This window comes from Rattus norvegicus, chromosome 16 (genome assembly GCF_021556685.1).
Source record: "Rattus norvegicus strain SHRSP/BbbUtx chromosome 16, alternate assembly SHRSP_T2T, whole genome shotgun sequence".
In the NCBI taxonomy this organism is placed as follows: Eukaryota; Metazoa; Chordata; class Mammalia; order Rodentia; family Muridae; genus Rattus; species Rattus norvegicus.
In genome coordinates this window covers 56926489-56953497 of record NC_141549.1, presented here as the reverse complement: position 1 = coordinate 56953497, position 27009 = coordinate 56926489, and the positions used below count along the sequence as shown (strand labels likewise).

The 27009-nt window shown below is 42.6% G+C and overlaps 2 protein-coding genes across 3 annotated transcripts; both read right to left on the bottom strand.

The window, feature by feature from the left end:
• The window catches only part of Erich1 (glutamate-rich 1), a gene marked incomplete at its 5' end in the record, with an annotated part of 52793804 nt that overhangs the window by 26710866 nt on the left and 26055929 nt on the right, over window positions 1-27009 (bottom strand).
• Zfp42 (zinc finger protein 42) lies at window positions 2437-11417 on the bottom strand. Of its 3 annotated transcripts, XM_087587287.1 has the most exons (5): window positions 10996-11213; window positions 9972-10051; window positions 9128-9198; window positions 7512-7588; window positions 2437-3966 (listed from the first exon to the last, which is right to left on the bottom strand). In XM_087587287.1, the coding sequence occupies exon 5, from the start codon at window positions 3894-3896 to the stop codon at window positions 2979-2981; it is 918 nt and encodes a 305-aa protein (XP_087443413.1). In that variant the 5' UTR covers window positions 3897-3966; window positions 7512-7588; window positions 9128-9198; window positions 9972-10051; window positions 10996-11213; the 3' UTR covers window positions 2437-2978. The 3 variants fall into 3 exon arrangements, with proteins under 3 accessions (XP_087443413.1, XP_087443412.1, NP_001389498.1); XM_087587286.1 differs by lacking the exon at window positions 9128-9198; NM_001402569.1 differs by lacking the exons at window positions 9128-9198; window positions 9972-10051 and having other exon boundaries at window positions 10996-11417.

Here is a 27009-nt window from a genome sequence, read left to right as displayed (position 1 = left end):
ACCAGGCTGAAATAGTGTACTTTGCATCATTAGAAGTAGGGAGGCAGAAGGAACAGGGTTGGCACAGTAAGCTTTCAGTTGTGTAGGAAAATCTAGGTCTAACGTGCCTGTGTGTGTGCAGTCCTGTAAGAGTCTAAATGGACGACTCCTCTAATTTTGCTTGGATTTCTTTTTAAATGTAGAACATAAATGTGAGGAGTATGTGTGCATTCATTTGTAAAACATTAATGAAAGGGCCGATGACTCGACCCACTGGTTCCCAACACTGACTGCTCTTCTAGAGGGCCTGGGTTCAATTCCCAGCACCCACATAACCTGTTCTAACCCTAGTTCCCAGGGAACCAATGTTTCATTCTGATATCTAGAAGCACTGCATTCAACATGATGTACAAACATACATGAAGACAAAATGTCACACGTTTTTAAAAAAACACTGAGTTAGAGACATAGCTTGGTGCTTAAGCTTGGTTGCTCCCCTAAAGGACCCTTGTTCAATTTCCAGTGCCCGAATGGCAGCTCACAATTCCAGTTCCAGGGAATCCAACACCCTCACATGCAGGCAAACCCACCAACACACGTGAAATAAAAACTAAAACACTAGGAAGTATTTCAAATGTGACCCCTCAATTTCTAGCCTCTTTCCCATGTCTTAATTTTCCTACCTCTTTGCCATTCTATGTACATCTCTGGAGAGAAAAAAAGACAGAAAGACCAGGCCAGCCATATACAATCTTACTTCTTCACAGGACACTCTAGGCCTCAAAATCAAGATATGAACATCTTATAACTTTACAGACTTTTCCTCATGAACAGATTTAGAGCAGACCAGACTTTATAAGGAGAGCCAATCTTAATCCTTCCAGGTGCTCTGAGGCTCCGGTCTGAGGCTCTTGTACCCTAATCTTTGCATCTTTTGATTGGTCTTTAATCTTCACTCTGAATCCATAAAGGATTGAGTCAGACACAAGGCTGGCAAAAGCAAACACCAGGTAGACACACGATCCATCACCCTGATTAAATTCGCCTTAAGTTCCGTATGCAGGTGTTTGATTTAGAAGAAAATTGAAATATCTGAATGGCTTTTGTGCACCACTTTACTGATATCTGGAATGGGATCCACATTCCTATAAACATGATGCCTATTAGCAAAAACTTCACCCTGAAGTCAAACTGTAAACCCTGACTTTCAAAGACAGGTTGCTTTTAAACTTTGGCATTAAAAAAAAAAAAAATCAAGATTGACCATCATTCATCCTTCTAAAATACATGCTTTAATTTCCAGGGCTATGGTAAATCTTCAAAACGAATTTGCATTTTTAACTAAGCTGGATTATGGCATTTTTACCAAAACCAAATAATTTCTACTGACTGGATTGGGGAGCAGGTTTGATGGCTGCTCATTTTCTGGCCAGTTCCCTTTGCAATTATACAAGTAAGCTAAATCCTATAATGAGTTAGACTTTTATTCCAACTACCTTTCCCTTTGTATTTAACTGCTTTGAATCCCTTCCCTAGCATGCACTCAAGTTTATTCCATTAAAAACAAAACTCTTAGACATGACCCTCTTCCCCCATTTCCCTTTGTAGCTTCCTTTGAAAACATTTGCATTATTTCTCCATTGAGGAGGCCAAACATGATTTTAGGTAAATGTTTTTACTGAGTGGACATGTATGTTGTGAATTTACTACAATTAAATGGAACTTCCTTAATATCCTTTAGGAAATATTTTCAAAAATGACCATGAGCACTTTCTAAAGAACTCTAAAAATAAAAATTACTGGGCCAAGAGGACTGCACAAACTTTATGGGTCTGTATCCTCAATATTCAGACATTAGAACTTTAACTCCCAGCAACTCAGCACCAGAATGCGCTCTTATCTGAAGAGGTCTTTTCATAGACAATGAAAACCCTGGCTTGACCCTTTGATTTGAACTGGTAGCTTCCTAGCCTTGGAAACTAGAAGAGCATACATTTCTGGAGTTTGAGGTAGTTCTTGTCACTGTGGACTAGTGGACTTCAGAAATTTAATAGAGAACTTCTGGAAGTGATATCAAAACAGCTTTGAGGACTTCTAATGGACTGGTATATCAATACCGAATGCTAGTAACTCTTTTGGGAATGTCTCATTTTTAGTCCTGGCTGAACTGATATTTGTTCTTGTGAACTAGGCTGACCTCAAACTCACTATACTTCCTGGATGCTGGGATCCAAAATGTATACCACCCCACCCAACCCCCTTTTAAACAATAATGAAATGCTGTCTCTGCCCCCCACCCCGCCCCCTTGAAACAGGATACCTCTATATAGGTTTAGCTGACCCCAGCGCTCAAGGCTGATCAGGCTGGCCTCAGACCCTCCTGAGTGTCCTGAGCCATTCTGGCTGGCTTTATTCCTTTTAGTGCACTTTTACTTTTCCAGAAATTTGACTCATTTCTAGTGTTTTATTTCCTTTTATTTTGAAACACCTAAAATCTTCAGATGGATCAACTTTATTATATAACTATTCACATTTAACTATGATTAATAGTTTGATACAATAAGGAAAACAAAAATCAAAAATGTAGAAATATGTATTCATTTGTTGACTACTGCCAAAGGTACCCATTCTTTAGGATCATTTCCCATGAAGCATTTTAAAGGGTAAAAGCTAGGGCATTAGGAACTGCATAATTAAAAATAAGCTATTTTTTATTAGGTATGCAAAAACACTGTCACCTTCAACAGTGTAGCACATATATTAAACATTATGCTTTCACCATTGACTTTTCTGTTGGAACTACACCATGGAATACAAAAAACAATGTTCTTAAAATTGTGTAATGAAGTAAATAAAAAATACAAGCAGGCCTTCTAGATTTGCAAAGTTATTTTAGCCATAGAATCCATCCCCACAAATAATATTCTCATACATAATGCATGGATCCTCGGTGCCTCTGCCAGTAAGACCACTCAGCCTGGGACAATCTGTCTCGACTTTCAGCATTTCTTCCCTGCCTTTGCATGAGTTAGGATGTGAATCTTCAGGTTGTTTGACTGAATAAAACTCTTCTCGCAGCCATCAAAAGGACACACAAAGCGCTTCTCACCCGTGTGGATGCGGACATGGGTGCGCAAGTTGAAATCCAGTGAGAAGCGCTTCCCACAGCCTTCGAAGGTGCACTGAAAAGGCCTCTCTCCTGTATGGACCAGGAAGTGCCGCTTTAGTTTCGAGCTCTCTGTAAAAGCTTTCCCACACTCTGCACACACGTGCTGACGGGGACCGTGGACCAGCATGTGTTTCCTCAGGGCAGTTTTATCCCTCAGCTTCTTCTTGCACCCAGCTTGAGGACACTCCAGCATCGAGATATTACCACAGTATGGACCACCCTTTAGCTTCTCTCCAGTAAAGCCTGACAGCTGCTCATGATAGGATAAATCAACTTCCGAGGGTTCTCCAACAGGGAGCTTCCTGCTTGTCAAGTACTCAGAACACTCAGGAACTGAGTTCGCTCCAACAGTCTGCTGAGGCTCCTCTTGTGTGGCCCTTTTCTCTTGTTTTGTCCCCTTTGTCATGTACTCGAGAAGAGAACTAGCTTCCAGAACCTGGCAAGAAAGGTCTTGTTCCGCTTCCTCTAGGCTTTCGAAGGATTTAAAAAGTAAATCCTCTTCCAAAATGGGCTCAGAAAACTCCCCTCTTATGATGCATTCTAGGTATCCATTAGGAAAGACATCTTCCTCATTCTCAGGGCTAATCTCACCTTCTTCGTGGATGGTGTATGTTACATGGGGAGGTTCCACTCTGGTATTCTGAACTGGCCTTGCCTCGTCATGATTTAGAGTCATTCTGTCGAGGGCCCTTCTGCCCGGCCCTTTCTGGCCACTTGTCTTTGCCATTTTCTTCATCTGTTCATTCATGTTGTCTTAGCTAGGAAATCACTTCCAGGTGACACTGGTCCAACAACAGTCACCTCAGGCAAACACCTGCCTTAGATAATAACCAAAGTTAAAATATATTCCAATACTAGAGCCAGGGTGAGAAAGTGACTTCAGTAAATCAATGGCTTATAGGCAGCGGGGGCTCACCAGGAACCTGCCTGCCACTCAGCTGAGTTTGATACTGGAATACATGGGGTAGAAAGACTAAATTCTCAGATTGTCCTGACATCCACAAGAGAGCCACACATTTAAGCAAGCACACACAGGCAAATCTCATTAGATGCCAGAAAAAAAGAAAGCCGTTGATAAAAATCTAACAGCCCTTCACAAGTCTTGGAGGAATTAAGGATACTGGGACATTTCTAATCATAAAGTCAATTTACAGCAAGCCAATAGTCAACATCAAATTAAATAGAGAGAAACTCAAAGCAATTTCACTAAAATCAGGAGCAAGACAAGGCTGCTCACTCCCTATCTTTTCAATATAGTACTTGAAGTTCTAGCCATGTCTAGCCATAGTTCTAGACAACTAAGGGAGATTAAGGGGACACACAAATTGGAAAAGAAGATGTCAAAGTAACTTACAGATGATATAATAGTATACATAAAAGACCCCCAAAATTCCAGCAGGTAAGTCTTACAGCTGATCAACACCCAACTGGATACAGGATTAATTAAAACCTTCTTATAAATGACAGACTGAAAGTAATCAGAGAGACAAGACGCTTCACAACAACCACAAATACAGGATTATCTTGGGGTAACCCTAACCAATCAAGTCAAAGGCTTTATGACAAAAACTACAAGATTTTTGAAGAAATTGAAGAGTTGGAAGATGGAAAGATCTTCCATGCTCATGTATCAGTAGGATTAGCACAATGAAAATGGTCATGTTACTAAAAGCAATCTACAGACTCAACACAATTCCCATCAAAATTACAGACCCTGAAAAGATAATATGCAATTTCATATGGAAAAATAAAATGAAATAATCCACAATAGCTAGAACAATTCTGAACAATGAGAGGACTTCTGGAGCTGCAATACATATAGACCAATAGTAATAAGTACTGCATGGTATTGGCATAAAATCAGAAACAGATCAATGGAAGTGAATCAAAGACCCAGATGTGAGACCACACACCGATGTATACTTGATACTTTTGATAAAGACAGAAATACATAATGGAAAAAAGGTGGCACTGTCAACAAATGGTGCTTGTTTATCTGGATGTTAGTAAGTAGAAGAATGCAAATAAATCCACAGAACAAGTCCAAGTGGATCAAAACCAAATACACTGAACCTCATAAAAGGAAAGTAGGGAATAGCCTTGAATGCACTGGCACAGGAGACATCTTCCTGAACAAACACCAATAGCACAGGTACGAAATCACGACTATTAGTAAATGGGACTTCATAAAACTGAAAAGCTTCTTTCTTTAAGGCAAAGAACACCGTTAATAGGATAAAGCAGCAGCCTATAGGATGGGAAAATGTTCTCTCCAATCCCACATTTGACAGAGGATGAATATCCAAAAAGTATATATAGCACTCCAGAAAACACATATCATTTTTAAAAAAAAGAAAAAAAAAACCCCAAAATGAACAAACCAACAAAAAGCACCCTAACAATCCAATCTAAAAATGGAGTACAGATCTAAACAGAGAATTTTAAACAGAAATCTGAAATGGTGAAATGGTTAGAAACACTCTTACACCTGTCAGAGTGGCTAAGATCAGTAACACAAGGGACAGTTGATGCTGGCGAGGATGTGGAAGTGACAGTTGATGCTGGCGAGGATGTGGAGCAAGGGGAGCACTCCTCCATTGCTGGTGCAAGCGCAAACTTTTATAGACACTATGGAAACCAATATGGTAGTTCCTCAAAAAACTGGAAATCAATCTATTTCAAGACCCAGCTATACCACTCTTCAGCATACACCCAAAAGACGCTCTCTCCTACCACATGAGCACTTGTTCAATAATGGCTTTATTCAAAAGCCAAAACCTGGACACAACCTAGATGGCCCTCAGAAGAATGGATAAAATATATCTAGTACATTTACACAATAGAGTACTACTGTTAAAAACATGACATATTGAAAATTTCAGGCAAACGGACACTAGAAAAGAATTGAAACTACCCTGAGCCAACCAGCCCTAGACAGGAAACACGGTATGTACTCACTAATTAGGGGCTATTAGCTGTTAAGAAAAGGATAATCATGATACAATTCACACACCCAGAGAGGCTAGGTAACAAGGGGGGGTGTGTGGTGCAGGGGATGCATTGGGATAGGAACAGGAGGGGTCAGATTGGGGAGGGGAGAACGAAAGACAGAGAATGCGAATGTGTGCATGTGTACTGGGAGAGAGGACTGAGATGGGGGGTATTTTGGAGCAATTGGAAACAAACCTAGTGCAGTGGAAACCCCCTGGAATCTCCCAGGTAACCCTAGTGAGGACTTCTACTAGGATAATGGAGGCTGAACTGGCCATCTTCTGTAAGCAGAAAAGTCTTCAAGTGGAGGGACTGAGACATAGCTAGACTATGTCTGAGACATAGCATAGATACAGTGTGTCCTACCTGAAAGACACACTGGGGAAAAGTGGCTCAGAACTTGTGGGAGTGGCCAACTAATGACTGGACTAACTTGACACCCACACAAAAGGGGGCCCATGCCTGACGTTGTCTGGATGACATTGGATAGCCTGGAGATCTAGGGTAGAACCAAACGTGATAGGTGCAAAAATAAATAAATTTAAAATTTTAAAGTTAATGAAATGATTCCTAATGATACTGTGCTAGACTGTGCCTAGCACATAGTCAGAAAGCCTTCCTCTAGCAGCTCCTGGGAACAGATGCAGCCACACACCGCCAAACCTTAGGCAGAGCTCAGGGACCAGCATAGGGAGGAATTACTGTGGCAGCCAGAGGGGTCAAGGACACCAGGAGAGCACAGCCACAGAATCAACCAGCCAGGGCTCCCAGGGGCTCAGAGACAGAAGTAGCAATTATGGAGGCTGCATGTGTCTGCACTGGGTCCTCTGCATACATGCTATGGTTGTCCAGCTTGGGTTTTTTGTGGAACTCCAAACAGTGGGAGTGGGGGAGGATGTGTTTGACTTTTTGTCTGTCCTAGAGATCTTCCCTTCCCACTGGGTTGCCTTTTCCAGTCTTGAAGGCTTGCATCTTGTTATGAGTTCTGTGGTTGATACTGCTGGGAGGCCTGCTCTTTTCTCAAGGGAACCAGAGAAGCAGTGGACCTGCGGGGAGAGGGGAGGTGGGGGCATTGGGAAGAGTGGAGGGAGGGGAAACACCAGTCGGATATATTGTTTGAGAAATGAATAAAAAGGAAAAAAATGGTTTACAACTGACTGTAGTAGTCCAGGCTTGTAACTTGAAATGAGGCAGGGCATCAAGTTTAAGGTCATCCTTAGCTACATAGTTTGAGCTCAGCCTGGGCTACAGAAAACCCTGCCTCGAATAATAAAATAAGTGCATGCCAAACATTAAGTTGAAAAGAATAATGTGATAGAGAACAGAGGGACTTGCATAAAATATTTTAAACGGAGTACTAAGGCAAACCTACTATTTGGTCAGCAGTAGCTGGTGACAAAACACGAGGCAGCACGGTGAGAAGGTCCTGCTTTCTTCTGTGCACAGGAGCTGTGAAAAGGAAATAAAAAGATGTCTTAAGATGTACGGTATGGTCCATGGCACGCAGTAAATGCTGGGCATGTGCGCAAGGTGTTGTTGCTACTTTATTTCTTAACTCATCCTACACTGGACCCTGCTGCTTTTAGTGAGGTAGGAACAGTAGCTCTTTTTATCATCACAATTAATTATTATTATTTTTTTCATGGAGTCAGATAAACTAGGCAGGTCACCATGTCTGTCTAAGCCATTCTTTCTTGTTTTAGTGCAGTGCAACTGCAGTGAGGAAAAGGACTGATATTGAGAAAACCAGGCAGGGAGAGACAAGATTTCATTCTTGGACTGTAGTTTCCCGGCCCATTATTCTAGAAGATTCTCTGGTATCCAAAAAATAAAATCTATGACATCCCAACGTCTTATGAATTCTAGGCAAAAAGAGGTGCAAGGTAATCTTTTTTTTTCTTTTTCTTTTTTTTCTTTTTTTCTTTTTTTTTTGGAGCTGGGGACCGAACCCAGGGCCTTGTGCTTGCTAGGCAAGCACTCTACCACTGAGCTAAATCCCCAACCCCTAGTGCAAGGTAATCTTGATCTCTATTTCCCATCATTTAAAAAAAAAACAGAACTAAAAACCACTTAAAGCTGCAACATAAACGTATTATTGTTGTGTTTCTAGCTGCCTTTGCTTACTTAATGTTCAAATTGTGTGCTGGATAAAAGATCTCTTCATTGTTCTCGTGTCTTACTGTGGGGAACAGAAATTAAATGTTCTCTGAAGAAGGGCAAATTGGGAAAGCCGTGGGATGAGAATTAACAGCTCAAAAGTACTTGGAAATGGCTATGTTTTTTAAAAAAGCATCACGCTTGACAAAAAGATAAATACATCAAACAAAAACAAAGCACGTTTTAACTGCTAGGGCAAGAGTTTAAATTTTCGAAATTTTATACACACACACAAAATGGCTTGGTTATAGCTTAGTGGTACAGTCACGTGCTTGTCTAGCAGGCCTAAGGCTGAGGCTAGATCCCTGGGGAGAGTATAACAATCACCCCACACACCTGTTCTTTAAACTGATGCCATTTACCGAGGCCATTATCTAAGACTATTTAACTAGCAAACTTAGGCCATGATCAAGTCTTGGCTGGTATACAAAAGCCATGTCTTTCATTACATTCACAATGTAACTGCAGCTTGAGCTGACTCTCTTTTCTCTCCAAGCTTATTTCTTGCCATTTCTATTTCTCTTAGTTCTCCTTTGATTCCAAACAGTTTACCAGGACAGGCAGTGATGGCACACACCTTTATGTTCTTTTTTTTTTTTTTTTTTTCGGAGCTGGGGACCGAACCCAGGGCCTTGCGCTTCCTAGGTAAGCACTCTACCACTGAGCTAAATCCCCAGCCCTGGCACACACCTTTAATTCCAGCCACTCAGAGGTAGCCTGGTCTACAAAGTTAGTTCCAGGATAGCGCAGGCGACACAGAACCCCCCCCCTCTCTCTCTCAAAAAAAAAAAAAAAAAAAGCTTTATCAATTTTTTGCAAGGCAGCACTCACCGCAAGTCAACCCAGCAATCACGTGGTAAGGTCAGCTACACCCAAGAATGTTTGAGAACAGAAAGTGAGGACTGCAGGGAGAAAGTTAAATTAATATGCCCAAGCAGGGGCTCATGAGGTCTATCAGCATTTGTAAATTTCCAACTAGGGGCTGGGGCTAAAATAGCCATGCTTATCCTGTGGAGACTATCTTCTGAGCACTCAGAATCAGTCATTCTCAGATACGAATTCTGGCAATAAATGCCCACAGTCCTCTGCTAAATGTGGTCTGGGCTACGGAAGTATAAGAAAACAGAAACAAAAAGGAAAACAAACTCAGAAATAGAGGTGGGGAGCACAGCAGGATGGCTCAGTAGAAAAAGTCGCTTGCTGCTGCCACACCTAAGGACACTTCCAGTGACACACGTGCTGGAAAGAATGGACTGATTCCACTTGTACTTGAATACATACATGCACACATACAAGAGATAAAAATATAAAAATAAAAACAAACTTCAAAAGGAGTAACTGAAGTCTTCCACTGTAGCCTATGGGGGTCCTGAGTGGTTATTCCTCATTTACTACCCAAAGCATTAACAGAAGGCACGTTGCCAGCATTTGCAACTCTTCCTAGATAGAGTAAGGCACCCCACCCCCACTAGTCCCTTCATGTTCTTCTCTATCGCTAATACACCATGGACTGTTTTCTGTTACTGTTAGCATGCATGAACATACCCGCATGTATACTTCAGATCTGTGCTTAAACATCACTTCCATTCTTAGGATCCCATGCTAAATGTTCCCCCAGCTTACGTCACACATAAGAACAGTTCTTGGTATTGCCTGTGAAATAGTTTAGTCTTACCTGCTGGCTGCACTGTACACTCACTCTATTGAGAGCAAAAGCCTGTCTTTGCCTCGTGTCCCAGCTCTTAGTCCATTTCTCTAGAGAAATGAGTTCATGAATATGCATTAACTATAGTTTTGGTGAGACCTGACTCAGAAATTTTAAATGACTTACCAGGCATCTATACAGGACTTTTGACAATTAATGAAGAAGAAATGTCCAAGAGTTGCTTGTAAATGTAGTTTAGGGAAAATGGTATTTCCTAACACATCAAAGCCATAGAAATAACATTTACTTTTCTTGGTTGGGTTATTTATCAGAGGTTTGAACACTATGCTGTCCTCCACCCAATATGCATGAGAATAGCAAATAAAGTTATATAAAGTGATTTATTAAGGTGTTACTCTATGTGGTCAAAACTGATTTGAACTCCTAATCTTCTCTACCCTTCTTTCCAAATTCTGGAACAGACACGCACCACCAAATAGGCCCCCAAACCTCTAATTAGTCAAAACAATCATCCAAAACGCTTACTGGTAAACACAGAGAAAGACAAAGTCTAATGGCATGGGATAAAACTAATGGTTCATTTCTCAAACACAAAAGAAATACTTCGATCACATGACAATGGTTCAGGCAATCAACATAGAGTGAAAAATACGAGACCCAAAATCCACGGTTATCAGAGCCGTGCTTCCTTTATGTGGGGAACACAGAGGGTAAACAGTATATTAACAAAATGGTTTCAGATAAAGGAAAAATTCAAGTATGCGATGACGTACAGAGGGACACTGTAAGAACCCATGCAGCGTTCTCAGACATAAGTGCTATCCCCCTGTACTGTACACCCCCTGGGAGAGAGGTGAGATTAGATTCCCACAAATCCCTGACTTTAGGAAGAAGTGTGCAGTGTCACTGTAAAAAAAATCTGATTCAGGTTGTCGGGAAACAAAATAACCCAGGATAAAGGTTTAAGTACAGAAAGACGCCATATTTACTACGGAAGGACGCCATATTTACAACAAGAGGAAGCCATGTTCACCATAGAAGCCTTCGTTCTTTTTTCCCCTCTGGTTTTTTGAGACAGGGCTTCTTTCTCAAGGCAGCCCGGCTGTCCTGGAATTTGCTTTCTGGACTAGGCTGTCCTCCAACTCAACACAGATTGCCTGCCTCTGCCTCCCTGGTGCTGAGATTACAGGCAAAAGGACACCGACACAGTCAGGCTTGAAGCCGTAATTCTTAGAAAAGCCGGTCAGTAGTACCTCGGCCTGAGGCCAACCGCAAAGGAGGCTGGGAATTCTACGGACAGTCATTTGCGCTGTAGTTCAACACCAAAGGAAAACCACTAGAGGGTTGTAAAGGAGCAGTAGGCGCTGGTTAAAGTTAACGACTTTTCTGGATCTACTCCTGAGAAACAGAAGTGAAAAGAGAACTCGGGCAATTTGATAACCAAGAGATCTGGAGGTTGGAATGCAGAGGGTGAGAAGACATTTCTTTCCAGTTTGCTGTTTGATTGGAAAATGGAGTGAGAAAACTGGAAAATCAAGTAAAGAAAAACAATTACTTTTAAGAGCAGTTTTTTTTTCTTTTCCTTGAATAATCTAGGGAAATTTACAGAGGTAAGTGGAGAGAAAAGGTAGGTGCCCTGTTACCTCACTACCTTAAGCATTTTAATGTAAATCGATCGAGGTAGCTGAGGTGAAATAAAGCTCATGAAAATTTGAAACAAAATTCAAAACACAATTTCAATGAGATTCCAGCCTGAATTCCCACTTTCGTTAATGTGCATCTACCTCGCTCCTTTATGTATTTGAAAACGTGGTGGCCAGTGGCCCAAGGTAGCTGGCGATCGATGCAGTCTGAAAGCCAGCATTTTACTTGTCAAGATCTTCACCAATTTGCACGAGTCAAAACTCTAAATTGGTGATTTTCAAACCCTTCCCTCTTCCCTGTCTTAATAAAAAAGAAAAATCCCAGCCATTTCATGAAACAAAACTTACCTAGTACCCCAGCGATGTGCTCTAATTATTCCTTCTGGTTTACTGTCTGAAACCCCAAGAAGAAACTTCCACTCGCACCCAGAGCAGCAGTGGAGACTTAGAGGTTCAGGAGTTCCGCTCCTTGGACTCCTCCCTTTTTAGAAGGATGAACCTTTACTGCCGCCACACCTATCAAGTCACTAACTCTGGACTGGGTAGGCTGGAAGGCACAAGGTGAAACACTCAAGGTGGGGGTGGGCGGGGGTGGGGCCCTGGCCCTTCCGGTGGATCCCGGGGTCCTAGGTCAGCAATGGGAGGGCGGGGCAGAGGCGGCTCCTGCTCTAGTTATGCAAATACCTCTTCGGAATCCCGATCGCCTGTCCTTGAGACGGTCAAATCTCTGTACCTGCGTATTACACACATGTAACCGAATTTGTGCTTTTATTACCCGATGAAAACAAAATCAAGCAGAGGATGCAATTTCTACTTCCATACACACACATCCAGAACTTTCTTTACACTTTCATCCCATCGCCACTCTGGATCCCAGTCTTGCCCCGACCCCACCACATTTAAAGTTCTCTAGCTGCCTTAACTTTTTCCAGCCATTAATGTGACTGTTGGAATCCCGCAAAACAGCCCAACCCACTTGGAGAGCGTGGGTCAAGCAGCGTTCACCACTGACTACTACGGTCTAGTGAAATTTAGTGGTTCGTATAAATACACCGGCCCCATTAAGGCAAAAAACCAAATCAATATTTAAGATCCTCTTACATTTAACCTGAAGCTTTTCTGTAATTTACTTATCAGGGAGGAATTGGTCATTTATTCTAGTTTGCTTTTTTAAAAAAAAATTCAATTGTGAGATCGAGAAAAAATTTCGGCTGATGAAAACCTAAAGTCCATTTATGAAGAAGCTTCTACTAGGTGTCCCTCTATTCCTCTGAACGAAGTAGGATAAACCTTGCTTCTGTCCTCCCTGGTACAGGTCCTTTGAAGTGAGTTTGTGGCTGAATAGAGAATAAGAAGGTGCTATCCTTCAGGTTTCCATAACACACCTCATTAAGCCATTTTAGAAAATGCACTGGCAAATTCTCAACAAGTTCTCTGACCACCTTTGCATGGGCTCTCTCTGTCTCTGTCTCTGTCTCTGTCTCTGTCTCTGTCTCTGTCTCTGTCTCTCTCTGTCTGTGTGTGTGTGTGTGTGTGTGTGTGTGTGTGTGAGAGAGAGAGAGAGAGAGAGAGAGAGAGAGAGAGAGAGAGAGAGAGAATAAAAAACGGTAACAGGTAATAGATGAAGCCAGCCCCGGATTACATAGTGAGGCCCTGGTTATTGTTTAGGTTTCGAGGAGAAAGCAGAAAGCCTTTCTTAGTAATTCAGAGCCTGAGCCACACCCTTTTGTTATCACGTCTTTAACCTCGGACGGAAGGCACTGAGCAAACTGGATTAATGTGTAACCCCTCTTTCAGCCGGAGTTCGTCTGCCCTCTCATGCACATCAGGGTGAGGCCGTAGCCAGGGACTCGAAGACAATATCAGGACTATCCCGTCCGGCATTCCAGTCCATTCGCCACCTCACAAATCCATTATTATTATTTTTTATGCCATTGTAATTTTGCTTTCCTTTCCAAGTATCTCCTCACACTCCAAAGGAACCCTAAATGAACAAACTCATCTGCTCACGTGTGACTTTACTTACGGGAAATTTCGTTTCTCCAAAATGAGTTAGGGAAGCAATTCGTGCACAAAAGAGAAGCGGGCTGTCATTTGAAGTGCATGAAAAGGAGAATTTCTTCATGTCTGGTGGGTCTTGCTTGCAAACCCAGCGTTTGGGTGGCTAAAGCTCTAGGAAGATTTTTGAGTTGAGGCAAAGCATAGTGAGATACAGACTACCCTGGACTAGACCCTGAAGCAGGCAAGCATATAAACGGCAACAATAAAACGCAAAAATGTGGGGCTGGAGGGATGGCTCAGTGGTTAGGAGCACTGACTGCTCTTCCAAAGGTCCTGAGTTCAAATCTCAGCAACCACATGGTGGCTGTAATGAGATCTGATGCCCTCTTCTGGTATCTGAAGACAGCTATGATGTACTGATAGAGGGAGGAGTTCGAAACAGGGTTTCTCTGTGTAGCCCTCACTTTCCTGGAACTCACTCTGTAGACCAGGCTGGCTTTGAACTCTGAAATTCCCCCTGCCTCTGCCTCACAGAATACCATTTCAATACCTAACAGATCTTTCTGCCTCTGAAATTCTGGAATTAAAGGCATGCACCATCCCCTCCCCGCTGTGTACGATATTCTTTTACAGAAATGCTTGAAAGTCATGTGGTGGTGGCATCAGGACCTCATGCCTGTTTATTTTTATTTTGTGGTTTTTCCAGACTGGTTTTATCTGTGTAGCCCTGGCAGTCCTGGAAGTCACTCTGTAGACCAGGCTGGCCTTGAACTCAGAGATCTACTTGCCTCTGCCTTCAAAATACCGGGAGGAAATACAGTGATTAAAATTCCTAGCACTAGGAAGGTAGAGGCAGGGCGGGGATGGGGGGTGGGGAGGTGGGGGGTGGGGGGATGGGGGAATGAGGATCTCTGAATTTGAAGCCAAACTCCTAGTTTACAGAGTACATTCCAGGGAAAGGTGGTCTTGAAAACCTATGTAAATAATCAATTAAATAAAAAGATTCTTGAGCAGGGTGGTGGCCCATAAATAAAGGTCGAAAGGATGTGGCTTTGAGCAGGAAATCAGGTTCTAAGAGCTCAGATTTTATGAATATGAACAGTGCCTTTTAGGAAGATGTTTGAGTGAGGGGGGGGCAGAGGACCATAGAGGGGGTGTCCTGTGGAGCAGGTGATCACCTCCTATGAGCTCTGACTTTGTGACAGTGAACAGTACTCTTAAAAAAATGCTTGAGGCCAGGGTGGTGGCCCAGGAATTTGAGTTCAGCCTGATTTACATAGTGAGTTCCAGGTCCTTGGGTTTGGGGGAAGGGTGGGGTGGGACCTAGTACATAGCGAAAGCTTTGTGTCCAGAAAAAGGAAGAGAGAAGCTTTAGAGAGCCCTTAGGTCACTCAAGGACACATGAGATGCATCCCCCCCTCCCCCCAAGGAACGGGCCTTGAGGCCTTGATGATCTTGAGGTCTGATGTTGCCCTGATCTGAGACTTCTTGCCCTCCAGAAGTACAAACGAATTTCTGCTGCTTAGGAATGATTTAATCTATTTTTGGAAGAGTAGGTTTGAAGATTTAGACACCTTGTTCTAGTGACCTCCTTTTCCTCCATGCTCTGCTGAAGAACCCACTAGAACTGGCCTCACCTGGGGGCTTTCCTGAGCTAACTCTGTCTTACATTACTTCTCAAATTTCCTTCTCGGGGTTTTGAATCAAGCTCATGTAGAATGGTCTTTTAGTTATTATGTTATGCATGCAGTTGAATGTATGCATGGATTGAAAAGCTATTATAAGGAGTTTCCATGTACACTTTAACCAGCCTGTCTTAATATATTATATAGCCAAGTTCCATTTACTGTAAGAATTTCACAGTGGCAGAGCGATACAAATCAAACTCTAGACTTCCTTGGACTGAAGGAGTTTTTCCATGAATGTACTTTTATCTGTTCCAGGATCCAATCCAGGATGCCACTTTGCATTTAGGATCAAGTTAAAAGACAGACATCCAGTTCTACCACCATCAAATCCCAGTTCCAACTCAGAAAACAAAATTTATATCTTGGAATATGTGTTCTTGTACCACTCCCAGAACAGTTAGCTAGCCCGACCTACAATCCCCAATTTATGCTCTTTGCAAACCTCTCAGTGAGAATTGAGAGTTCATAGGAACCTTTGAGAAGCCCAGTGCTGTGCCTACCTCTACCGAACCGTCTAGAATTAAAACAGTACGTTTTATATCATTTAACCTTGAAAAGGAAGTTTGTATGTGAGGTGTGGAATGTAAAAACCAATAAGATTTACATCTGTCTAGGCAGAATGTAAAATGGAGACTGTGTAGAGCAGTTTGGTTATTGGTTTGTGAGTGATATTTGAAAAAGCGGCAACACATGATGTTCATAGTTTGCTAGTGGTGCTAGCTAACCTTATCCCAGCAGAGCAAGACCTAGAAAATAAACACATTGGTAACATGTCGCTCCATATAGCTTTATAGTCATTTAGGACTGCTGAGATGACTTAGCAGGTAAGGAAGGGTACATGCTGCCAAGCCTGAAAATCTGAGTTTGATTCCCTGGACCACATACATGGTTGAAGGAGAGCAGTCACTTTAGCAAGTTATCTCTGACTTCTGCATCTGTGCGATGGCACACGTACTCTGACAGATAGATAGATAGATAGATAGATAGATAGATAGATAGATGGATGGATGGATGGATGATGGATGGATGGATAGATAGATAGATAGATAGATAGATAGATGGATAGATAGATAACCTCCCATACTTGAATTTTAGGATCTTAATCTTCTTTCTTTCCTTCCTCCTTCCTTTATCTCTCTCTTCTTTCCTTCTCTCTCTCTCTTTCCTTCTCTCTCTCTCTCTCTTTTTTTTTTTTTTTTTTTTTGGTTTTTTTTGTCCGGAGCTGGGGACCGAACCCAGGGCCTTGCGCTTCCTAGGTAAGCACTCTATCACTGAGCTAAATCCCCAGCCCCCCTCTCTCTCTCTCTTTGTTTCTTTGTTTCTTTGTTTCTTTGTTTCTTTCTTTCTTTCTTTCTTTCTATCTTTTGGACAGGATTTTCAAGATCCCAGAACTCACTCTGTAGACCAGGCTGTCCTTGAACTCAGAGATGTGCCTGCCATGAGCTTCCAAGTGCTGGGATTAAAGGCATACACCACCACCACCTGGATCAATCTTCTTTTCAAATTGAGGTACAACAAATTAATGGGCAGGAGCTTGAAAACGTGGCTCCAAGGGTTGTGTTTACATTTATGGTTATACAAGAAAAACTGCCATGGATGATTAAACAGGTCTGTTTATGATCTACCCACCACCCTACTCCCAAGCAAGTAAACCATCAAAATTGGAATGCACTGTATTATTTTAAAATGCCAACTTTCATTTATATCTACATTTAATATCTTATTTGTTTATTTCTTTAGTGAGGCTCTGTCTTACTAAAAGTAAAATAAAATTGCAGCATGCGAATGGCAAAGGGCAAGTGGAAGTGAGTGGAAGAGGGCCTGGTCTCCTCCAGGAGTTGGTCACCTCTCTTCACTATGGTGAAAGGCTCTGCTCTGACGATTACCCCATACCTGTCCAGCTAGCATCAAACTGGAACAGAGGCTGACTTTAAACTTCTGATTCTTCCTGCCTCCACTTTTGAAGTTCTAGAATCTCAAGCCTATGCTGGATTTTCTTTAGTGCTAGGAAACAGGACGACTGGGCAAGCATTGTAGCAATTGAACTACTTACTAGCCCCAACCATTAATGTTTTAAATATAATTCATTAAAACGATGAAAGGATAGATAGAACACAAGAGAATAGAGCTTAAATTCGACCCAAAATGTGAGGTGACTTGACTCACAACTATGGTGGCCCAAAGGAGACATGCAAAATGAATACAATATATGTCTAGCCTGTCAGTGAACACCTACCTATACTATATTCCTAGTAATAGGAGATAGAGACAACAGGGTAAGGCAAGGCTAGTCAAGACTATCCTCAGCTACATAGCAAGTTCAAAACTTACTGGGCTGCATAAGACCAAGTCTCACTAAAACTAATATAAAATTTTAGTATGCACGAGCGATCAGGAAGCCAGCAGAGCGGCCCTAGCAGGAGCTAGTCAACTCTTTTCACTTTGCTAGAAGGATCTGCTCTGACAAATACTGTCTAGGATGCCATATCTGGTGGCAGAGGATCTGAGGTATAGCTTAACTCTTTCGTGGGGTTGGCAGAAGTGGTTATTCAAACAAGGGCTCAGGAGCAAGTCTTAGAGATGCCTTGCTGGGTAAGAATCACATCTGACCTGTAGGTAGATGGTGGTGATCCCCTCACCCTCTCTCTGCTGAGGTTCACTCAGAAAGCCAAAGTGTTTTATGAAATTGCACATTGCAATTTTCAAAATTCAAGAGTAACTTGAGTACTGGTTCCGGGCTGAACCATGCTGTGGATCTTTTCCATGAACTGTCCTTCCTTTTTACTAGCAGATTCTTCCAACCTGTCATGTCACTGAGATTCTTGTCTACCCAGTCGCTATGTCTTAGGTGTTACTTCCCCTGCCTGCAGCCTTCACAGTTCTATTTACAGACACAGGATCACTATTGAGACATTTTCATTCCTTATTGTATGTTTAGAAAGCAAATAAGTATATTATTAAAATAAAATGTATTATCAAATTATGTTAAAATGTAAAATTAAATGTATATTTGACATCTTTTCATAAAATAAAATGTATTATTGAATTATGTTGAAATGTAAAATTAAATGTACATTTGGCATTTTTTCATTATGGTTATTTTACTTTTAGTGATACTCAATGGGTTAGACGTCCTCAAACCAAAGATTCACTGAACGGATAACTATGCTTCCTCTACAAAAGTGACCAAGTCTCTTTTGTTTCTAATTCAGCCTTCTTCATATCTGTCTGTCTGCCTGTCTGTCCATCAATCCATCCACCATCTTCCTTTCAGCCATCTATCCACCTACCTATATCTGTCTATCTACCTATATCTATCTATCTATCTATCTATCTATCTATCTATCTATCTATCTATCTATCATCTATCTATCTATCTATCTATCTGTCTGTCTGTCTATCTACCTATCTATCTATCTACCTATCTTAAATAGATCTCACTGTGCAGCCCAGGCTAGCTCTCTACTTATAATCCTCCTGCCTCAGCTTCCAGAGTGCAGGTATTCCAGTCATGTTGCCACCACATCCAGCCAACCTTATCTGGCTCAAGAGCACAATTAGATAATATTTGCCTCTCTGTTAATTTTGATTGAATTTTAAAAGTATAGCAAACTTTCCTCTAAAGTATAAAAATTTCAGCAGCTTTTTCTTGTGATTCCCTCCCCCCAAACATACATGTATGTATATACGCACGTATGTATGTATTTTATTGGTGACCGGGAAGGGGCAGACGTGCCATAGTGCACACATGGAGGTCAGAGGACAGCTCAAACCATGTGTATCTAGAGATTGAGCTCAGGTCACCAGGCTTGGCAGCAAGCTCCTTTCCTACCCTGGTTTATTTCTCGGTAGTTGTACTGTGTAGTTCAGGTGACCTTCGGCTCACCGTCCCCACCCAGCACAGTGTTTGTGGTCTTCAGTGATTCTAAAATCCTCACGGGTGCTTCTTCCACAGTCATCTTTCACGTGCTTACCTCAACTATTCATTCTTAGTTCACAGTCTGAAGGTGTCACTACCTACGTCTGTTTTCCTCTTATTCTCCATTAGAAAATCTAATTTTGGGCTAGATGGCTCAGGGTCGAGAGCACTGACTGCTCTTCCAGAGATCCTGAGTTCAATTCCCAGTAACCACATGGTGGCTCACAACCATCTGTAATGGGGTCTGATGCCCTCTTCTGGCCTGCACCAACTGTTCACACAAAACACTATATACATACATAAATAAAAATAACAATATAAAAAGAACAATTCCTTTTTAATATATACATATATACATATACATATATACATATATTATATATAAGTACACTGTAGCTGTCTTCAGACACACCAGAAGAGGGCATCAGATCTCATTACAGATGGTTGTGAATCACCATGTGTTGCTGGGAATTAAATTCAGGACCTCTGGAAGAGCAGTCAGTGCTCTTAACCACTCATCTCTCCAGCCCCAACAAGTCTTTAAAAAATGTCTAATTTAATATCTTTTTCTCCCCTTCTCCGCCCTTGTCCTCTTCCTCTTTCCCTCCTCCTCCTTTCTTTCTTTCCTTCCCCCACCCCCAATATCTTATATATCCCAAACTGACTACATAACCATAGCTGACCATGACCTACTGATCCTCCACCTCTAATACTGAGTGTTGTGCCAGCATGCCTGGCTACAATCTTTTTTTTTTTTTTTTTTTTAAACCACTTTTTATTTTGAAAGATCTTTTGGGACTTTGAAATTACACATGGGGATTGTACAGTCGAACCTTCAGCTTCCTTGTTCCTTTTCCTATCCAATTACGCCCCAGTACAGCTGCCACCCTACTGAAAGAGCTCCGTCTCCTTTGAGTTTACATTTAAAGAGCTGAACCAAATACATTCGCGTGCTAACATTTCCCGGTGCGAGTATTGTGGATCCTCTTCTGTGGACCACTGGTTAGATCACGGTCTATGACTCTCAAGGATAGTGTCGCCCTCTAGAGGACATTAAAATGTTTCTGGAGATGCTTAATTTGGGCAGACACCTTGGTCAGTTCCACCATAGCAGGAAGGAGGAAAGAAAATGAGAAAGGGAGGAATCTGGTCAGACCAAGAGCAACTTTTTGTCACCCTCCTCCTCCTCCTCCTCCTCCTCCTCCTCCTCCTCCTCCTCCTCCTCCTCCTCCCCCTCCTCCTCCTCCTCCCCCTCCTCCTCCCCCTCCCCCTCCTCCCTCCCCCTCCCCCTCCCCTCCCGCTCCCCCTCCCCCTCCCCCTCCTCCTCCCCCTCCCCCTCCTCCTCCCCCTCCTCCTCTTTTTTTTTTTTTCTTTGAGACAAGAGTTTCTCTGTGTATCCTTGGCTGTCCTAGACTCGCTTTGTAAACCAGGCTGGCCTCAAACTCAGAGATCCACCTTCAGGGTGCCGGAACTAAAGGCATGCACCACCACACCTTGACCTTAACAACTTCTTCTTAATCCTATCAACTAAGTGTCTTATTACAGTGAGAAATAAAAACCAGTCGGAAAGGAACGAGCCTTCGTGTCCTTTACTGCCCACTTATGTACACCTGCACCTGCGCACTTCACTCTCCCTCTTGGTACGGTGAGTTAGCACGGTGGTCTGTGCTAACCTCTATGGCGTCGTCTTTTGTATTCTTCGGTGTTGCATCCTCTTGTTTAATTGGCAACATTGTTCAAAGGATATCCATCCCTCAAAGAGAAACAAAGGAAAGGGAAGAGAAAGAAAATCAGTTATCTATTTCCCTGCTTCACCTTCTCGGGATCAGAGCTTGGGCCTTACCCAGCCGGAAGGAGCTCTGTCTGAGCTATATCCCCACCCCCCATTTTTGTTCCCCACTCTCAACTTCACTGTTCCCTTCAGCATACAGATACCCATGCGCTGACCATGTAACAATTCCCTTCATTCCACAGCCTGCCCCACACAGTTTTCCCACGGCCTTTACTACTATTCACGTTTTAAAAGATTTATTTTGAAATTTTTAAAAATTTATTTGAATCTATGTGTGTGAGTATGCATATGAGTATGTGCATGGAAGTGCAGTTGTCTGCAGAGGACATATTGGAATTATTGGTGGTTGTAAGCTCCTGATGTGGGTGCTAGGAACCAAACTCCGGCCAGGAGCAACAAGCACATGTGTCGTTTCTTGATTTTTTTTCTTTCACTGTGCAGCCCTGGCTGTCCTGGAACTCACTCTGTAGACCAGATGGTCCTGGAACGCCCTCTGCGTGCTGACATTAAAGGTGTGCACCACTATCTCAAGCTTGCAGCAAGTGAAATAGCAGAGCCATCTCTCGGATGCCCTGCACCATTCCTTACAGAAAGACTCTCTGCCTTTACTAAAATGAGATCACACCAGCACCATGGCATCGCTTGATAGAATAACACCTCTCAGGTCCGACCAAACACCCACTGAATCAGAAACTGCCCTTTAGCAGGGTCTCCAGGATCACAGTGACATTAAAACTCCAGCAGCCCTAATTTGTCAAGTCGACTTTCTGTTCTCGAGGTTTTCTTTAATACATTTCACTAAATCTTTCCTCTCTGTTTTCCTATGAAGCAGTTCCTTTAAACCTTACCAGTTTTCTCCACGAGGTTAAACCCAAAAGCTCACTTTCCCCTTTTCTGGTTCCCATTTTTGCTGGCTCATCCCTCACTTATGATAGCTGCAAAACCCATTCCGCCTTCAAGCTCCCTCAGTTTCGACATCAGTAATGTGGCTGCCTGGGTTCAATCTCTGGGTGTCTTTTCTTATACTCTAACTAGTCTCATCTAGTTTAAAAGCCATTCATAGAATCTGTGGGTATGACATCTCGTGGTTCATAGTTCAAGGCTTAGGGCAGAGACAAAACATGGGGCATCTCCAGAGTTCCTGGGAGAAATTAATCACTCGTTCTTTCTTTTTTCTTTTTTTAGATTTATTTATTTATTAGATATGTACACCATCGCCGTCTTCAGCCGCACCAGAAGAGGGCATCAGATCCCATTACAGATGGTTGTGAGCCACCATGTGGTTGCTGGGATTTGAACTCAGAACCTTTGGAAGAACAGTCAGTGCTCTTAATCACTGAGCCATCTCTCCAGCCCCCAATCACTCTTTCTTAACAGTGGATATTTCCACCCCTCAGTACCTTTAGCTTCTGATGTTTTCTAGTTTAACTTATGCCTCAGTTCAAGCTCCCTGGAGACAAAATCCCTATCTCATTTACCTCTGTGTCCCACCTTTCAGTCTTTGCCTTCACCATGCGGGTTCAGAGAATTTTCCTATATACACAAGGCTCTTGAATATTTCCTTCCAAGATTGATTAATTGATTGATTGATCGATTGATTGGTTGAGACAGGGTCTTACTACATAGCCCTGGGTCAAAAAAACTTTTTTGCCTGCCTTGGACTCCCAACTGCATGAGCTTAGCCCAGGCTTAGCCCAGCTGGTTCATGGGTGCCAGAGACCTATCTCCAGCAGGGCGATCACATAGCCACTTTCCTTTATGCTGTTGTGTAAAGGGTTTAATGAATGGATGAGAGAGGGTTGGATACTTACTGGGTTTGCAAAGTGATACCCAGTGAAAGCCACAGAGCGCCCAGCAGAGCAACGGTGAAGAGCTCAGTATATAGTGAATGGTGAAAGCTGTACCTAGACAGCGTGTTTTCATTCCAGCCAAGATGACTTTCTCCCTCTCTTTGTATCTTGGCTTTCGTGGGATCATCATGCAGAGGTCCTGGTCATCCCTTCTAAATCTTATTTTGTAGGCATACGTTATCCACTCCTGTGCTTTGTTTCCATCATTTTCAATTTGCTTTGCATTAACCCGAAGCGATTAGCTCCATTGTCTCCGCTGTCCACGTCTCACTCCATTGTCAGAAAAGTGCCTGGCACACCGTTTGTGCTCGGTACATGTTTGTCACACCAACAAGTGAATAAGTAAAGACAGCCAGAGAACATGGGGGAGTCTTTGACCTGGAACTTCTGTCAAGAGTTAAATGTAATATTTTCTATTAGCTGAGGCAGGAGACACCTCAGTTGGTTAAGGCTAAGCTGGATGACCTGGGCCCTAGCCCTGGACCTGCCTGGTGAAGGCAAAGTACAGGGTCATCGTCCTTGAACCTACACACATGCCCTGGCACACTCAATGTCCCCTACAATAAAAAAATAAAATAAGTAAGGAAGCAGGTAATTAAGTAAATAAAATGAATATAATAAGAATTTTAAAAATACAAAATTTGTATTAAAACTTGGTGTTGGTCATGGTGGCACGCATTTGCAATCCCAGCACTCAGAAGAAGAAGAGAAATGCAAGCTTGAGGCTAGCCTGGGCTACAGGCTACACACTGAAATTTCATATCAAATACAAAACAAAACAAAACAAATCAAGCCAGATGGTGGTGGTGATGGTGATGGTGGTGATTGTGGTGGTGGTGTGTGTTCCTTCAATCCCAGCGCTTGGGAGGCAGATGCAGGAGGTCACCGAGTTTGAGGCCAACCTGTTCTACAGAACAAGTTCCAGGACAGCCAGAGCTACACAGAGAATCCCTGTTCAAAAACAAACAAACGAATGAACAAACAAACCAAAACCAAACCATCTTTCAAATCCAAACCCAAGCCCAAGCCCTAAGCAAAACCCCAACTTAGCCATGAGGAGATGCTGAGAAGGGCGCTGACCAGTGAAAATCTTTGTGAGAGGTGAAATGGCAAATGTCTTAGACACTACTTGTCAAGCTAAGATGGAAATATTTTACTATGGACTTTGTACTTGTGTTCAAAAAATCTTGACTAATAGACTGATTTGACAGTTTACTTGGCATAAATGACATGTAAGTAATTGGCACAATTTAACCACCATTTGTATTGAGCTTCAGAAGAGGACAAAGGACAATACACAGTATTTTTAAATTATTTATTCCAGCTACAGTTTTTCTCTCCCTCCTTCCTTCTCAGGCTCTCTCCTTGAACCTCTATCTCCCCACAATCCACTCCATCGTCGTTTCCCTTCAGAAGAGGACAGGCCTCCAGGGATATCAACCAAATATGGCATATCAGGTCCCAATAAGACTAGGCACCTCCTTTCATATTAAGGCTGGACTAGATAATCCAGCGGGAGGAAAGGGGTCCCCAAAGCAGGCAAAAGCCCCAAGGACAGTCTCCGTTCCCACTCTTAGGAGCTCCACCAAAACGCAAGCTACACAATTATTAACATAAACTTAGAGGGCCTAGGTCAGACCCATGCAGGATCCCTGTCCATCTCTGTGGGCTCCTTAGGAGCTCAGGTTAATTGATTCTGTGAGTTTTCTTGGGTGTCCTTGACCCCCATGGCTCCTACAATCCTTCACTGTCTTCTGAAGGATACCCGAGCTCCACCTAGTGTTTGACTGTGGGTATCTGTACTTGTTCCATCAGTTGATCAGTTGCTGGCTGAAGCCTTCTCAGATTGACAATTGGGCTACGCACTAATCTAAGAGCAGAATATCATTAGGAGTCATTTCACTGACATTTTTGTCCCCTGCCAGTTGTGTTTGGTTCTACCCTAGGTCTCTGGGCCATCCAGCCTCTAGGTCCTGGCCTTCCAGGCTGTGCCAGGGATAGGTTCCCTCTCATGAGTCTCAAGCTGGACCAGTCATTGGCTGACCACGCCACTCCATCCATCAATTTCTGTGCCACGTTTACGCCGGAACATCTTTCAGGCAGGAAAGATTGTAGGTCAAAGGTTTTCTGACTGGGCTGGTGTTCCAATCCCCCCGCTGGAACCCTTATGTGGTTATAGGAGATGGCCCATTCAGGCTCTGTATCCCCCATTGCTAAGTGTCTTAACTAGGGTCACCCTTGTAGATTCCTGGGAGTTTCCATTGCACAAGGTTTCTACCATACGTCATAAATGTCCCCCTATTTCAGGTGTCTCTCCCAGAACTCTCTTCCTCTGTGCTCCCCTGACTGACCTGATTCCTCCTTGTCCTGTCCCTGTCCCCATCCACACTCAAGTTCACCCTTTGTATCTATTCTATCTCCCCTTCCCAGGGAGGTTCATGTTTGCCCTTTCAGTCCACTTTCTTACTCAGCCTCTCTGAGTCCACATACACAGTATTTTTAAACCAACATGTAATCTTAGGTGAGCAGTTTTGGCAGCACCTAGAAACGTATATGTGTGTGTGTGTGTGTGTGTGTGTGTGTGTGTGTGTGTGTGTGTGTGTGTGAGAGAGAGAGAGAGAGAGAGAGAGAGAGAGAGAGAGAGAGAGAGGATTTCATACTGCTCACCAGACTTTCTGAGGTTGAAACTAAATCTTAATAAAACATACAGACATTTCAACAGATACTTAAGTCTTGGGAGCAGAGTACCAGATCCATATCTAGGAGGGCATGAACTGGTTTTAAGGAGCAAAATGTAATGGCTGATTCTAAGATAGCAGTGGATACCAAGATTAACTCTGACCCGAGGAGTGTCTACACAATGAGTTAAGGGGAACAAATAACCCAAACAAGGCTTAAAGTATTCATTTTCACCTTGTGCTAAAAATAAGGGTGGAGACATAGACGTCATTGAATCTAATGAGTAGTCTAAGATAGCGTAGGTGTTTGCCGTTAGACAGAGAATGGAAGACAAATCTATTTTCTGACTTGACAGTAATAAAACACATATTTTTGTTTTTCTGGGACAAGGTCTCACTTTTGTAGCTTAGGTTTATACACGGCTATCTTTCTGTCTACTGGGCAATTCAATTTATAGCTATGAGCTACCAGGTTTAGTCTGAAACATTCATTGTCCTTGTTGAGAGTCTTCATTCAATGCTTAGTGACAACTCGTCAATTTCCTTTCCTTTCTTTGGTGTGTGTGTGTGTGTGTGCGCACGTGCATACATACACATTCATGCTCATGTGTGAGTAGAGATGCCTTCAGAGGTTGTTGGGTCATCTGTTGTAGTACTATGTGGTTGGGAGCCATCAGATGTAGTTGCTGAGAATTGAACACAAGTCCTCTGCAGAGAGCTAGGCTGCCTCTTGCCTACCTCTATTTTGAGACAGGCTTTCCCAAAGATGTCCTGTGGTTATATTGGCTAGCCAGTGATTCCCAAGGTTATGCCTGTCCTGATCTCTTCCCATTCCCAAACTAGAATGACAGACTTCCTCTCTCTCTTACATCTTTTTTTTTTTTTTTTTTTTTAATGTGGATGATGCAACTCCTGTGCTGGGGTAGCAGGCATGTACTCACAGAGCCCTCTGCTCAGCCCTGAGCTTCAAAAAAAATTTCCTTAAGGCTTTAATATGCTTGCAGCAGAGAGTGAGTCGTCAGAAGGTAGGAGGTTTGTTCTTTGTGCACTTGACCAGGTTCGGGTACAAAGGAGACAGAAAGAAAATGTTGTAAAAGTTTGTCTGCTAGAGGCTCTATGGAACAAGGGCTGTTGAAGTAGTGTCGGATTCTTGTGTGTTTATATATAAGAAGGGATTTGCTTTCCACCTTACTGAGGAGAACATAAATTATTTTATAGATGTTATTTGGGAACAAAGGGAAGAAGGAAAATTGTGTTCAAGTAGACCTTCAGAGGGGGCAGGGGACTCATATCCTGAGATAAAAATCCAACATGAAATAGATCGTGCTTATTTGCTTCGATCTGGGGAGTTGGGGTGATTTACTTATGCACTCTATTGCCCTGACATCTTTATGAAGTCACTTTAAGCGTTCCTATATTTTTAATTAGAAGTCATTTTGCCAGTCTCTCTTCCCCTTGGCAGCAATGGACTTAAAT